The 13,852-nt window shown below is 27.3% G+C and overlaps 2 protein-coding genes across 2 annotated transcripts; both read right to left on the reverse strand.

Annotated features, from left to right (window-relative positions):
* Nucleotides 1-56: 56 nt before the first annotated feature.
* LOC119684800 (PDZ and LIM domain protein 7-like) lies at nt 57-6,843 on the reverse strand. The gene is made up of 3 exons (XM_038098925.1): nt 6,574-6,843; nt 283-434; nt 57-169 (listed from the first exon to the last, which is right to left on the reverse strand). Exons 1-3 carry the CDS (start codon nt 6,784-6,786, stop codon nt 67-69), a joined length of 468 nt encoding a protein of 155 aa, XP_037954853.1. The 5' UTR covers nt 6,787-6,843; the 3' UTR covers nt 57-66.
* Nucleotides 6,844-11,731: 4,888 nt separating this feature from the next.
* Nucleotides 11,732-12,955, reverse strand: LOC119674660 (RNA polymerase-associated protein LEO1-like). The gene is made up of 2 exons (XM_038085809.1): nt 12,442-12,955; nt 11,732-12,366 (listed from the first exon to the last, which is right to left on the reverse strand). Exons 1-2 carry the CDS (start codon nt 12,953-12,955, stop codon nt 11,732-11,734), a joined length of 1,149 nt encoding a protein of 382 aa, XP_037941737.1.
* Between the last annotated feature and the right edge of the window lie 897 nt (nt 12,956-13,852).

The raw sequence follows: 13,852 nt of genomic DNA on the forward strand, positions 1-13,852 counted from the left end.
TGAGTGGAACAAGAAGGAGAACTCATTTACATGGAAAAAAATAAGTTGACATTTATGGAAAAATATTTAAGACCAACCTTTTGGTGGCGGTGGCGGTTTCGGTACACGCAAAACAATAGATTTTTCTTCGCCAGGTTCATTGCCATTCAAGTTATCGTCATCATCCATGCTGTTTTTGTTTTTTTTTTTTTTATAATATTTTCAAATGTAAAAAGTAAGTAATTAAGTTTTTTTAAGAAATAAGAATGGAAAATATCTTTAATAATTTTAATATTATTTTACCTTTTCACTAGAAAATGTATTTTTTTGCCTGCGGCGTCAATTTTTTCGTGTGCCTGGGCAAGCGTTAATTGTGTGGCGTCTTCTTCGTTTATTTCAAGAATAATATCACCCAAACGTATGCCGCTCTTGTCAGCTAAACCGTCTGGGGTAACCTAAAAAAATGATTTAAGTTAATAAAAGATAAAACCAAATTAATTGCACTTAATTTTGAGAATTTATATCTATATCAAATTTTATTTATTCACAATGTTTTTGAAGTAATTACTTTGTCTTTCTTAGTTTTGTTTAATGGAAATATGCCTTCGCGACAGCCAACAACTACTGCAGATAATGCTACAACACCGAATGAACACTGACAAAAAATTAACAATAATCTTAGGCAAATATTATAAAGTTTTTACTTTTGCTGCGCTAAATTAAACATTTTAACCCACTTAGGAAAGCCAAATTATACTACAGTCGGCAGTTGGCCATTATTTCATTGACGAGATAAAGCAACTGTGGATTATAGACATAAAATAATTTTTCTTATACATTGTGAAAGTTTAATATGTTTACAACTAGGTTAATTACAAATCGATGCTGGCAACCAATCCTAGAAAAACTTTAACATTTCAGCAATTTGAGTTACAAAAACCTATCAACTATTTAAATAAAATATAGGCACATACTTTTTGTTTCATTATTTAATCACACATAAAAGACAATCACTTCAGGTTTCTTGTTAATATCTCATAATCGCATATTTAATAAGAACCTATATTAAATAAACACCTTTTCAACACCTACGCAAGTACACGAAAATATCCGAAACAGCTGTTTTGAGAAGCTTAAGATGCATATTAAACCTTCAAATATACATATTAACCCTTTGTTCTACCAAGAAGAGATTACCCTATTGTAACTACATTAAAAGTCCGTGTACTCTTAAAAGCATACCAGTTTTGGGTAGTTTATGGTTTCTACAAACTATATCCAGTAATTTCTATACACAGGTAGTTGTCTCAGTTCATTGAGATATATGTCAATCTCCATCTAACCATCTAATGCCTTCCGGATTTCGTGTTAGGACCATATGTGGTACGGCATTACATATTTTAAAGATGTTGTTCTTTTATATCCATCCGTATTTCTTTACTCCAATGGTAATATTGATTTGATAACTTGACAACGTTAATGCTATATGTTAGGCATATTCTTCAGTTATCAGACTTGAAAGTGTGGATATTTTTAAGATGTTATTCATTTATATCCATCCATATTTCTTTACTCCAATGGTAATATTGATTTGATAACTTGACAACCTTAATGCTATATGTTAGGCATATTCTTCAGTTATCAGACTTGAAAGTGTCTGAAGAATTACTTGCTATATTCATTACTTACTATATTCAGATATGAGATTTCTTCTCATTTCTGATAACGTATATAAAAAAATGGCTATTGCAAACATAAAAAAAGTGTAGAGCAATAAAAAAAATTCAATTTTTACTATATATTTCTAATTAACGCAATATGCTCGTACGAGTGCCCTACCTACTTGCTGAAGTTGGGGAAAGCAATTATTTTGATTTTACCACACGATTAGATACCATAAAGTTGTCCAATGATGTATATCTGTAAGTGTCGCATATAGAAGATGTTGTAGTCAATTATTTTATCAAACGTGTTAGTATTATCAATAAACAGCAAACAGTCAATGACTCTGCATTATGATTTAAAATAATTAAGTTGGAAATTTGACTGATACAAAAAATTAAGTTTTTTTTTCAAAGTTATCATATTCAGCGAGGTTTTCTTGCTTTTGTAGCTTTGTACTGAGCGGGTTAACCGTTTTAGCGACAAAGTCAAATCAAGTCTTAGACATTCTGGTAGCTTATCACCAGATTTCTAATGATCTTTGATCTACGAACAGATATCGGAACGGATATTTTATAGCATAAATCACTACCGTCAGTACAGACCGTACAGACCCAATATGAAGCACACGAAAATATATATGAAAGCCCATATTTTAACTGAATACTATACTTTCATTGTCCTGATGAAATTAATAGCAGTAAACAATTGGATTTAAGTGAATACAATTAATTTTTCTATTATTTTAGCAATCGATTTCTATGACAGTTCGAAATATTATTTTAAACTGCCCTCATGAACTCTTGTTATTTATGCCTTTCATATAGATTGTGCCACTTCTGTGTTCATCGGACTTAAAATTGCTTTCTTCAAAGCAAATAAAATTTTTAAGAAAATATTACCATCTATCTATCTACTTCAGATTCCGCTGAATTTAAATTTAAATTACTTGTTATAATTTACTTAATTTACTTAAGCAACTTTAATTAATTTCATTTATTTAATTTAATTTTAATTTTAAATTGAATTTATTAGTTAGATATTAGTTTACCCGAAAATTATACCAACTTTCATTGTGGAATAAACTTAAAACCTTTCTGTCAGAACTACTTATTTTTGTAAACATTTTATGTATAAAGTAATAAAAAAATATACCCTTTTTATAATAAAAAAAAAAACAATAGAAAAATTATTGACTTTGCCGACTTAACTTTATATAAAATACGGTATGATAGACACAATCAGATAATAGCTACCTTTATCACATATATGAGATAATTGAGTTAACGTTAGAATTAACGAGATACAAAACAAATAATCTGAAAAATCCGCAAATATTACTTCAACACTCACTTCAACGATCTTATTATTTATATTATTCATATTTCGCAACATAATAGATTTCAATAAAATAAATGGATAATATAGGTAGACAGAAGTAACTTCTTTATAAAAACGAGGTGTTTCTTTTTATTTAAATTATTTTAATTAATTATTTCTTGTTTTAAATTATTTATTTTAATTTTTTCTCTGCGTTTTTCTTTTAGCTTTTGTCTATTTATTCCACTAACATCCCAGTTGTTCGTTTGTGATTACTGTGATGTTGTGTGCTTGTATTAGCAAATATAAATGCAAGTAAGTAAGTTTGCATACAAAAGAATTTTTTATTTTCAGTAGAGTTTTATCTATTTTTAACTTAAAAGACAGGAATAAAATAGTAAGTTTACTTTGTTTATCGCATATTATCCCTTGTTGATTATATTTAACTCTATTCGACTTTGGAGATATTTAATTTATTTCATTTCAGCTAAAAGCCATTTTCAATAAAACGAATATTATCACTAAGTACCTATTCAATTAATAATGTTAATAATTGTATCCCATTTCTTCTTTTTAACTACTACTGTACAGTTGTGACATTAGGTCTGTTCCACGAGCTACTCGTAGTAACTTTGAGTAACACGGTGTATATACAAGTGCGTTTCACAAGCAAATTTTCGAGTTAATAAGAGCTTCTGAGAAAGCGTAACATCCCTGTTGAAATTTAAACCTATTATCTACACATTTTATATTAGAAACAACAAGCTTTTATGCTTATTGTCAACTTCAAAGATATCTTGAATGTCACTAGGAAGTGTCTACTAGTTATTTTTATATCTCAACATATATTTAATTCTGATATTAGAGCTACTTGAGTATTTCAGATCTCTGTACAACTTTGTGTAGGGTGCAAATTGTCATGAAAATAAGTTATTTTTGTAATAACCAAAACAATAAGTTCCTAAGCTACATTGTTATTGTTTTTAATTATTTTTTGTTTATAGTTTTTGGCACTGTTTTTATCAACAAAATTTTTTTAATTACTTAAATTTTGTTATGTATTTTAATATTTAAATAAATATTCCAATCTGTCTTAAAGCGTATGAACGTTTTCGTCGTTCGTACAACAACGTCAGTTGGGTGCTGTCAAAAAGACTTTGAGCAATTTGTAAAATTTTGGCAGCCTCTGTGCTGACTTGCAACAGAAAAAGTAATTGACGCATGTGGCACGAGTCGGATATGAAAATGTTAATTGATGTTCTACTTTTTTCTAATTTATGAACCATCAAGTGCAGCCAAAATTTTACTTATTAATTTTTACTTAATATTTTTAATAAAAATTACAAAATGTAAAATATTCATATTCTGAAGACATTTTTTATATATAATTTAATTTTTTTTTATAAGCAAAAAAATTGGGTCTTGTTTAAACATTAGAATATCATTAATCCTTTTAATTAAAAAAAATAGAAAAAAAAACAAAAATATAACAAAACTATAACGCATTCTATACCAAAACGTGATGAATATCGAAATAAAGTCTCTTGTATTTACGATTAGTTTACAAAAATACTAGAGCTCTGAGCTGAAAAATGTGATTTGAGGTAGAACAATATTTGAACTGACACATGATAGATATAAGATATTATATTTTGCAAATGTATTTTAAGTTGGTGATAGTCGTCGAAATGATCACTGATATACTATTAAAAAGACACTGATCTGAGTACTTACATCTAATCAAACTGTAATCGAAGTTAAATCGAAAGTCATTCTATCCAATGTCATATCTGATAAATTAAATAAACCTAACACCATACAGTCGAACACTAATATCTATCTTATATTATCATTTAATAAGCTAGCATATACAGCAACAAGTAACTCTAACCAACAATTATCCTATCTATACTAAGAGATTGGTAGGAAAGTCAAGCTCTCAGTTATTCTTTCAGTACCACACCTACAACTCTTTAAAATCTTCTCTTTGAAATGACACAGGAAAACTACAAAAAACTGATATCTGCATAAAATATTTAAAAAATATAAATTAATTAAAGTGATGCAAGTAACTCTTGCATCAAGACTTCCTAAAATAGTAAATCAATCAAATTCATATTGCTATTGACACCAAAATTATAACTGAAATCCATCCCCCGTTACCTTTCATGGTGACTCAGAAACTGGAAAATAAAATTAACGCAGATTACTTCCACAAGAAAAAAAATGCAAAAACGATTTGAGAAACCACACCAGTGAACTAGTTAGCCAACTCATAGATTCAAACGTTCATGTAGATGGACCTCATATGTGGTTTAAGATCACATATAAAAGTTTTGCTTAATAAATCGATTTGAGCCACTGAAGGTTTTGTTGTTCAATAATGTTCACTTATAAGTATTATGCATTGCTCTATGTTAACAGATAGTGATATGTATTTAACTTTAAAAAACAAAAACAGAAATGCGATCATCTGATAATGAAAGCCCTAAACAAACAAAACGACAGTCTACTTTTAATTCGCGATAGAGCCATTCTAATACTAAAACTAACCTCAAAAAATCAAACAATTATTACTTAGTGATAATTTTAGTCTTGACTAGAGATTCTACATTTTCTTAATTCTTAAGTTAGCATACATGTTAGACCCAAAATAACGAGTGTATACTTGAAAAAAGAAAAAATGATATTTTCCGCAATTACTATAAATTGCTGTTTATTAATCAAAGAGCATCCAAGATCTTTGACATTAAATTTTCATGAGTTTGATTGATTTGGATTAGAATAATTAGGTCACCTAAACTAGAGGAATAAAACAAAAAAAAAACGGGATTAAAAGTTTAAATCATCAATCATGCTTCCATCTTAAAGCCAATCTGAATACCTAAAAACACCAATCTGAAAAACAGTATCGTAAAAATTCTGCGATTCTAAAACAGAGACTTACTATAAAACTAATAGTTAGTGCACCAAATTATATTAGAAATTTTAACCTTCATCGCGATCCAGATGTTTATTAGTGCAGGGTATTAATTCTTAAAATGTTATGATTGCGGCGTCAGTACCACTCTAGGGAAATACTTAATAGGCCAACTCTATTTAACCTTATAGGAAACTAAAAGCGGCACCTATTTAACATATATAAATACATACAGCTATTTTTTATTTTATAAGTTTAACCACTCCAAATTACTTATTAATATATATATTATATTGTCTAATACTATTATAATTTCAAATTGAATCTATGTAGTTTCAAGAATCGCTGCACAAAAAATAAAATACCAAAGAAATTTTGTCATCTAAACAAATATAATTGTCAAGCAGTTGTATTTGATGAAGAAAAAATAAATTTTCCTCTTATATATTGAATAGAGTCATTATTATAAATGATTTATTCTCGATAGTTCTGAACTGAAACTAAAACATTTGGCCAAAATTATCTATTCTATTAAATAATGTATAACAGAATACCATTTACAATAATTTTTTAAATATAAAATATATTAATTCATCACTAAAGTCTGTTAACATTTGTTAGACAATAAGCCACAAAAAAATCTTATAACACGAAACAGAATAATATATAATATATTATAGTATAATTCTTACCTGAAAAACTGTCAACGGCATATGAAACTCTGCTCCGCCAGTTATAAGGAAACCCCACTTTGAATCATCTTTACTTGCGTATGCATCAGAATCAGTATCGAAGGCGGGAAAACCATCGGTATCACCGATACCGCACGATACTTTAATAACCGGTGGTTTTTTTGGCGGTTCCGGCGTGTACGAATACAACAAACCAAAATTAGCTTCCGGCATATTTAAATGTTTATTTTATTTTTTTAATTTTAATTCAAAATAAGCAATTAAAACACTTTCTTTGTTTGTTTTTATCCGCTCTTTTGTTTTTGAGTAACAAAATCTATAATAATTCACTCAGTTTTTTACTCAAAAATTATAAATAAAAATTTATACTGTAAAGAGCACTATACTAATTTTAAATAGATTTTATTTAATAAAAATAAAATATTTTAAAAACAACACAGTTGGATAATAGATATTATTTCAAATGTTTTTATTTTTTACATATGAAAAAAAAAAAAAAATATATATATATATATGTGAATAGTTAAGTAAATGTTTGCAATACACATAATATAAAAATAGATGGTCGCATAAATAACACAAAAAAATATTTGTCTTTAAAGTTTTGCAAGAGTACACATGTTCTCTTCGTATATATAATATTATATTATAATTATTTTTATTTAATTTTAGATTTTTGTGACATTTTATATAATATTGTATATATAATATATTAAATATTGAAAATCCGAAGTTTTAATCAAATTTGTATGGGACATGAAACGGGTATGATTGCTGAATTAATAACTACAAATTACTGAATTTGTATATAGTGTATTACTATAGAAAGATCTTTTATTACTTGCACATAAAAATAAATGTAAGAAATACATCAATTAATATTTAAGTACATTTATATATATACTTGTGGTTTATGCTTTTATTTTAACTATAGTACTAGCAGCATAACTGTGTTTAAAGATATAACAACAAATCAACACAACTTTAGAATTAATCTAAGTTTGTGATCTTTGATCTTAATTAACAGGCAAGTATGATAGGGTTCTGTATTCAATACTTGTACTTCAAGAACTATAGACGATGAATAACCACAAAAGGGGTGCTCAAATGCATTGGCTCAAATAGCTTCAACATAAAATTATTTAATATTTTAAAATCGACAAATTATAAATGTATCGGTCTCGAGTCTTAGAAATACTTATGTATGCATATGTAACATATATTTATTATTTGATTGCACATTAATTTAACGAAATGATTGCTTGAAAATGAATGCAGACAAGTGAATTGAATAAAAACGGCCTTCAACAACTACTGTAGAACAAGTAATGGGTCAGAAAAGAAAGGGTTACTCATTGTCACAGACACTTGTCAGAAGGTATTTAATCATTATTAACTTCTTATATATCTATCCAACACCAGTATTCGCAGCATGAACATAATGGTTGTCCAGTTCTAAAAGGCAAAATCTGTACTCAAAATTACTATAGTTAGCTAAAGTGTGGAAATTTCTTCGTTTTAATAGAAAAATTTTTCTTATTAAAGCACAAAAGAACCACACTTCTACAGGACGAATTACCAGTAACATCTATTTACTTCTCTACACGTATATTTATCGTCTTTTAGTAAGAAACATTTCATATATACTTTTGAAGAAATCTAATATTTTTAAAATTTTTTAATTAGTTTGTATTATAATTTGAAAACAATTTAATAATATATTTTTATACCAAAATAAAAAATTATTGAAATTATCATACATAATAAAAATTTTTTTTTAAAAAATAAAAATTATTAAATTTCAACAAAATGCTTTTTAATATTGATAAAACCAGGTTTTTTTTTAATATTTTTATATATTATTTTACGAAATACCGCATTAAAAAATATTAAAAAAAATTTAAGTAATTTTATATTCTCAATATATTTTTTATTTTTCAAAAAAAACTATTATGTCAGTTTTTGTTCCAACTTCCAACAAATCTGTAATTATTTTAAAACAATTCACATAGATTTTATTAAAATTTAAGAAAATTTCATTAATTTTATAGAGAAATTAATGTAACTCTACACTGTTACATAATAAGTAAAATATAATTGCACAATAACGCATTAAAAAAAAAATTATATATATTTTTAAAATTTAAATAAAACATTCAGTCTTATCGTTTTTTCCATTTATTAATTATTATAATATTTTTTAAATTAAATTTAAATATTTGATTTTTTTTTTAATTTTTGAAACTTCTTTACTCTAAAACATCCCAAACGGTTGCACTTTACAGACTAAATTTATTCTCATTTCGAAAATTGAAATTTTCTTTACATTTTTCGCTTGTGCAATAGAAAACTTTTTTTAGCACTTCAAATCTTTCATTTCTTCTACTTTTTACGATTGCATCGGTTTTTTAAACAAAACTCGATGGTTTTTTATTGTGTAGACTGTTACATCGACTGCCCCTCCGCCATCGCCTTTACAGCCCAACGTAAGTCTATTTGGGATAGGTTCATTGAAAACAATCGAATACTGTGACGGCAGCGAATGTAATTTGGTTTCGAAATCTCAAAAATTTTGTTTAACGCTCGGTGAATGTACGCAAAAATGACGTCGAGCCTTCCTCTATTTATTTTATTTATTGAGATTTTGCTATTTTTAATCTCCACAAAACTGAACAGTGGGTAAAATTATTAAATTTCCAAAATGAAAAATATCTATTTAATATTAGAAAAGACAAAAGAAAACGTAAATATATGCATATAGATATTGTTTATGGTCTCGAATTTCTCCGAAAACAGGTTTTATTCATGAAACCATTAATATCTCAAAAATCGTTTACTTTCTCTTCTATTTTCTGGTGAACAGCTTTTTAGTTCCCGAAGGATTAAAAAACTATTGATCAGTTTATACACTCAGAAAAATATGATCTTAGATTAATTTGACCTGATAGTTTTGTGAGAAAAATTATAGCTCATGTAGTAAAGAAGATATGAAAACCAACATATGGTATGACTGAACCAACCTAATGCGTAGAGTAAGAATATTTTGGCCTGAGATGTAATTACAATCTGGTTAAATCAACAAAATTATTATCTAATAATGACTTTTTTACGTTCAATATGAATTTAGTATTTAGTAACGCTTTAGGATTAGAACTAAAATATCTAATTGGTAAAAAAAGTATATTAAAATAGGTTGAAAATCTTAGTAACATAAGATTTTTTATGAGTTATCTATCCACATAAATTTATTGATTTTTTTTTGTTTTGTTTTGCGGTAGGTGGAAAGCATCGAAAACAACAGTGCGAGACTATGAAAACCATCACTTAGAAATAAATGAAGAGGATTTCCACAGCAGTGAGAAGACTTCATTCCAGTAATCAAGGAAGACAGATGTGAACATATAGGCTTAATACCTAGTGAGCTAGATTCAACTAAGCCAGAAAACAAAGGAGTAAATTAGGGAGATAGGATGATGAATGATATATAAATAAAATGAAACTCAGAAATTAGTTTTTCCAGAAAGTAAAAAACATGAAAAGCCACCATGTATCTTTAAGAAAATATTTGAAAAAATATACACAGCTCTCAAACCATGAAGATCCATATTTTTACAAATCGTATTCCGATATTTATGAAAAACAAGTTACTTTTTTTCTGACTTCAAATAAGACTATCCTTTGGTTTTATTCTCAAAACAGCAGCTATAGTGAATTGGATAGTTTTTATTTGATTTAGGTTGGATCAAATCGTCGATAGCTAGTTTCCTAACAGATTTGAGGAAGCCGAAAAAGACAGTGATCCACAAGATCCAGGATCTAATAACCCACTATTTAATTTTTTGTAAAGCACATTGACCTGGAATCCATTGATAGCTAATAGATAGATAGTGTATTAATACCTTGTTTATCCACAAATTTTATTATAAAAAGTCGCATGAATATTGTAAATATGATAATTTAATTTGTAAATGAAAACTTCTTATCTCTTTTATGGGGAATGCCCATATTCTATGTATTAAGTATCTGGAGATTTGTCACAATTTTTTACACCTGCATAGATTTTTAATTTTGACTCAAAATGCGAGTAATAAGTATTTAAATTTGTCTTATAATTTTTATCTTAAGTTGAAAGCAGGGTACTGTCTCATTAGTCTAGATTTGTAAGCGATATATCACCCAATTTGTTTTTACGATTATACTTTTGAGTGTTTTGTGATATCACATGCAAGTTAATTGCAAAATATTGTCAAAATACTGAAAAGAAACCAAAACATTATCTGTCTTCTTTAAGATAAACGAATAGGTAATCTGAATTCTGATGATCTACATTTAAATTAAAAAAACCTTGACTCCATTGATTTTCACGTTATAAATGATAATGAACTATAAAACTACCAGTATACAGCAAGTCAAGATGTATATAATTAATTGACATACCTACATCAAAAAATATAAACTGCATAAAACAAATTTAATTTCATTTTAAAATTGCTTTTGCTTGTTAAAACTTCTTAAGATACTATTCTAAACACAAATATTTCTAGTACTTTCAGATACACTTTCTTTGCAGTCATCTGATCAAAATCTTAGATTTATTCGAATACGTTATTAATGTAACATAATATATAATACTTATGGCTTTAAGCTATATGATTCAACTTTTCAAGACTTCTTCAACTTACGTCTTTTATACGCTTTTGACTGTTTATATAACAGTCATGTATTCGCACGTATAAATTTTCTTATTTATTTAGAAACTTGCTAAAAGTTAAATGCTTTACTTATCACTTCTGCTACACGTAATTCTTAATCTTTTTCACAGAGAAGATAACCTGACCTATTACGCGTTAAAGTATTCCATGAGAACAAGATTTTCAGACGCTGATAACATCTTCAAGCTACCGTAGCCCAATAGGAAAAATAAAAATAGAAATAGGTTTTTAGATTGTCTATATTTGCAAATTATTTGAACAATAACAATTATTTTATTTATTAGCATATTTTTAATATTGTTTGTTTTTTATATCGCAGAATATCGTATATATAAGTTCTTAATCGTCGCATTTCATATAACAGTCCAGTAACTATTTTTGATATTTATTTAAGTGAGCTTATTTGCTGAATGCTATATTCTCAACTCTTCAAGTAAATCATGTTATTACAGTGGGCTTACATATTCCTCCAGTATCGGTGTTACAACCTCAAACGTTTGGATTTTACTTTCTACACCTGCAGTTTTCTTGTATTTGAGAAACTTTGAAGCTAGAGCAGAAAGTGGTACTAAAATACTTTCTTTTTCACTATTTTCTTCAGATGAATTTTCTTCAGAGGTGCTATTTACTTTTGTTTTCTTTCTTGCTTCTCCATCACTGCCCTTTTTACCTTTTTCTTCAGAAGAATTTTCTTCAGAAGTACTATCTACTTTTCTTTTCTTTCTTGCTTCTCCATCACCACCTTTTTTACCTTTTTCTTCAGATGAATTTTCTTCAGAAGTGCTATTTACTTTTCTTTTTTTTCTTGCTTCTCCATCACCACCTTTTTTACCTTTTTCTTCAGATGAATTTTCTTCAGAGGTACTATTTACTTTTCTTTTCTTTCTTGCTTCTCCATCACCACCTTTTTTACCTTTTTCTTCAGATGAATTTTCTTCAGAGGTACTATTTACTTTTCTCTTCTTTCTTGCTTCTCCATCACCACCTTTTTTACCTTTTTCTTCAGATGAATTTTCTTCAGAGGTACTATTTACTTTTCTTTTCTTTCTTGCCTCTCCATCACCACTTTTTTTACCTTTTTCTTCAGATGAATTTTCTTCAGAAGTAATATTTATTTTTCTTTTCTTTCGTGCTTCCCCATTACAAACTATTTCACCTTTTTCTTCAGGCGAATTCTCCGCAGATATATCATTTGCTTCGTTTTTGCTTGCATCTGCATTAGCATCATTTTCTTCAGATGAATTGTCTTTGGAAATATTACTAGCATTTGTTTTCGTTATTGTTTCATCGCTATCGTTTACCATTTCCGATTCTTCAGAAGATTTTTTTTCCAAATTTATTATTTTTATCTGGTCTTCACGAATGCTTTCAATTAAAGCAACATCATCATTTTCTTTCACTAAATCTGCTTCGTCCAACGAACGTCGAAATCTTGGTAGTTTTGACTTATAGTTTAAATATTCATCATGATTTCCCCCATTTTCTGAAGAATGGCCATCGTGTTTAGATTTACAACCACATGGTAAATCATCGGGTATATCTCGTTTATGCTTTAATTCAAGTTGATAAGGCCTTAATGATTGAAAATGTTCATCATCTTTTACAGGCACAGCTGTACTTAATGTTATTAATATAAGTACAGCACTGAAATATTCCAATTTATTTAACATTATTTTTAAATTATTTATTTTATTTTTATTTTAACTTTTTTAACAATTCTTAACTTAACCGTTTACATGAACATCAAAATTATAACTAAAAATCAGATCCATTCATGCAAAAACGTAAGCTTTGAAGAGATCTGCTTATCTTCAAATCTAATACTAAAATAAATAAACAAATTAAATTAAATCGGACTAAACATATGTTGTCATATTTATATATATTTATTTAAAATTATTTATTACTAACATTTTCCTGCAACCAAACTCTTATCGTGCAAAGAGCAAGTACTACGCGTTGGGCAACTCAGTCTCTGTAGGGTTGAATAAGGTTTACATTACAGATTTGCAAGATCAACAAAATATTATATTTTTTACTTATATACTTTTCCCACTAATTATTTGTTTTAAATAAAAACTATAAATACAAAAATTAATTTAGATTTCTTTTTAAACGAATCTTAGACGTGAACTACAACTCGTAGAATTTGGATTAGAAAATCATTTACTTTTTTGTTTATACTATTCAAAAGGTTAAACATAAATCTTAGAATTATATTTTTTTTTCTAAATTTAATGAATTCATCATATATTTAACAAAAACAAATATAAAACTTTTATATAAGCAGCCTTGCAACATGTAATTAATTATATTGTTAATCAGTAATCTGATAATAAAGTCTGACTCACCGATTAGAGAAAATTATATTGCGACTAATTTAAATGCTTGATTCATATGAATCGATTAATACAAAATCTGATACATTTCTTTAAAGTGAGGATTCACCTTAAATATTCTAAAAAGGAATAGATGTCACCGCTATTGTATGGTGTTCTCTACTTACAATTATTTACTTTTTTTATTAAAAAAATAAAGTAATCAAGTTTACTTGACAGAGAAGTTAT

The sequence above is a fragment of the Teleopsis dalmanni genome, chromosome 2 (genome assembly GCF_002237135.1).
Source record: "Teleopsis dalmanni isolate 2A chromosome 2, ASM223713v2, whole genome shotgun sequence".
NCBI lineage: Eukaryota > Metazoa > Arthropoda > Insecta > Diptera > Diopsidae > Teleopsis > Teleopsis dalmanni.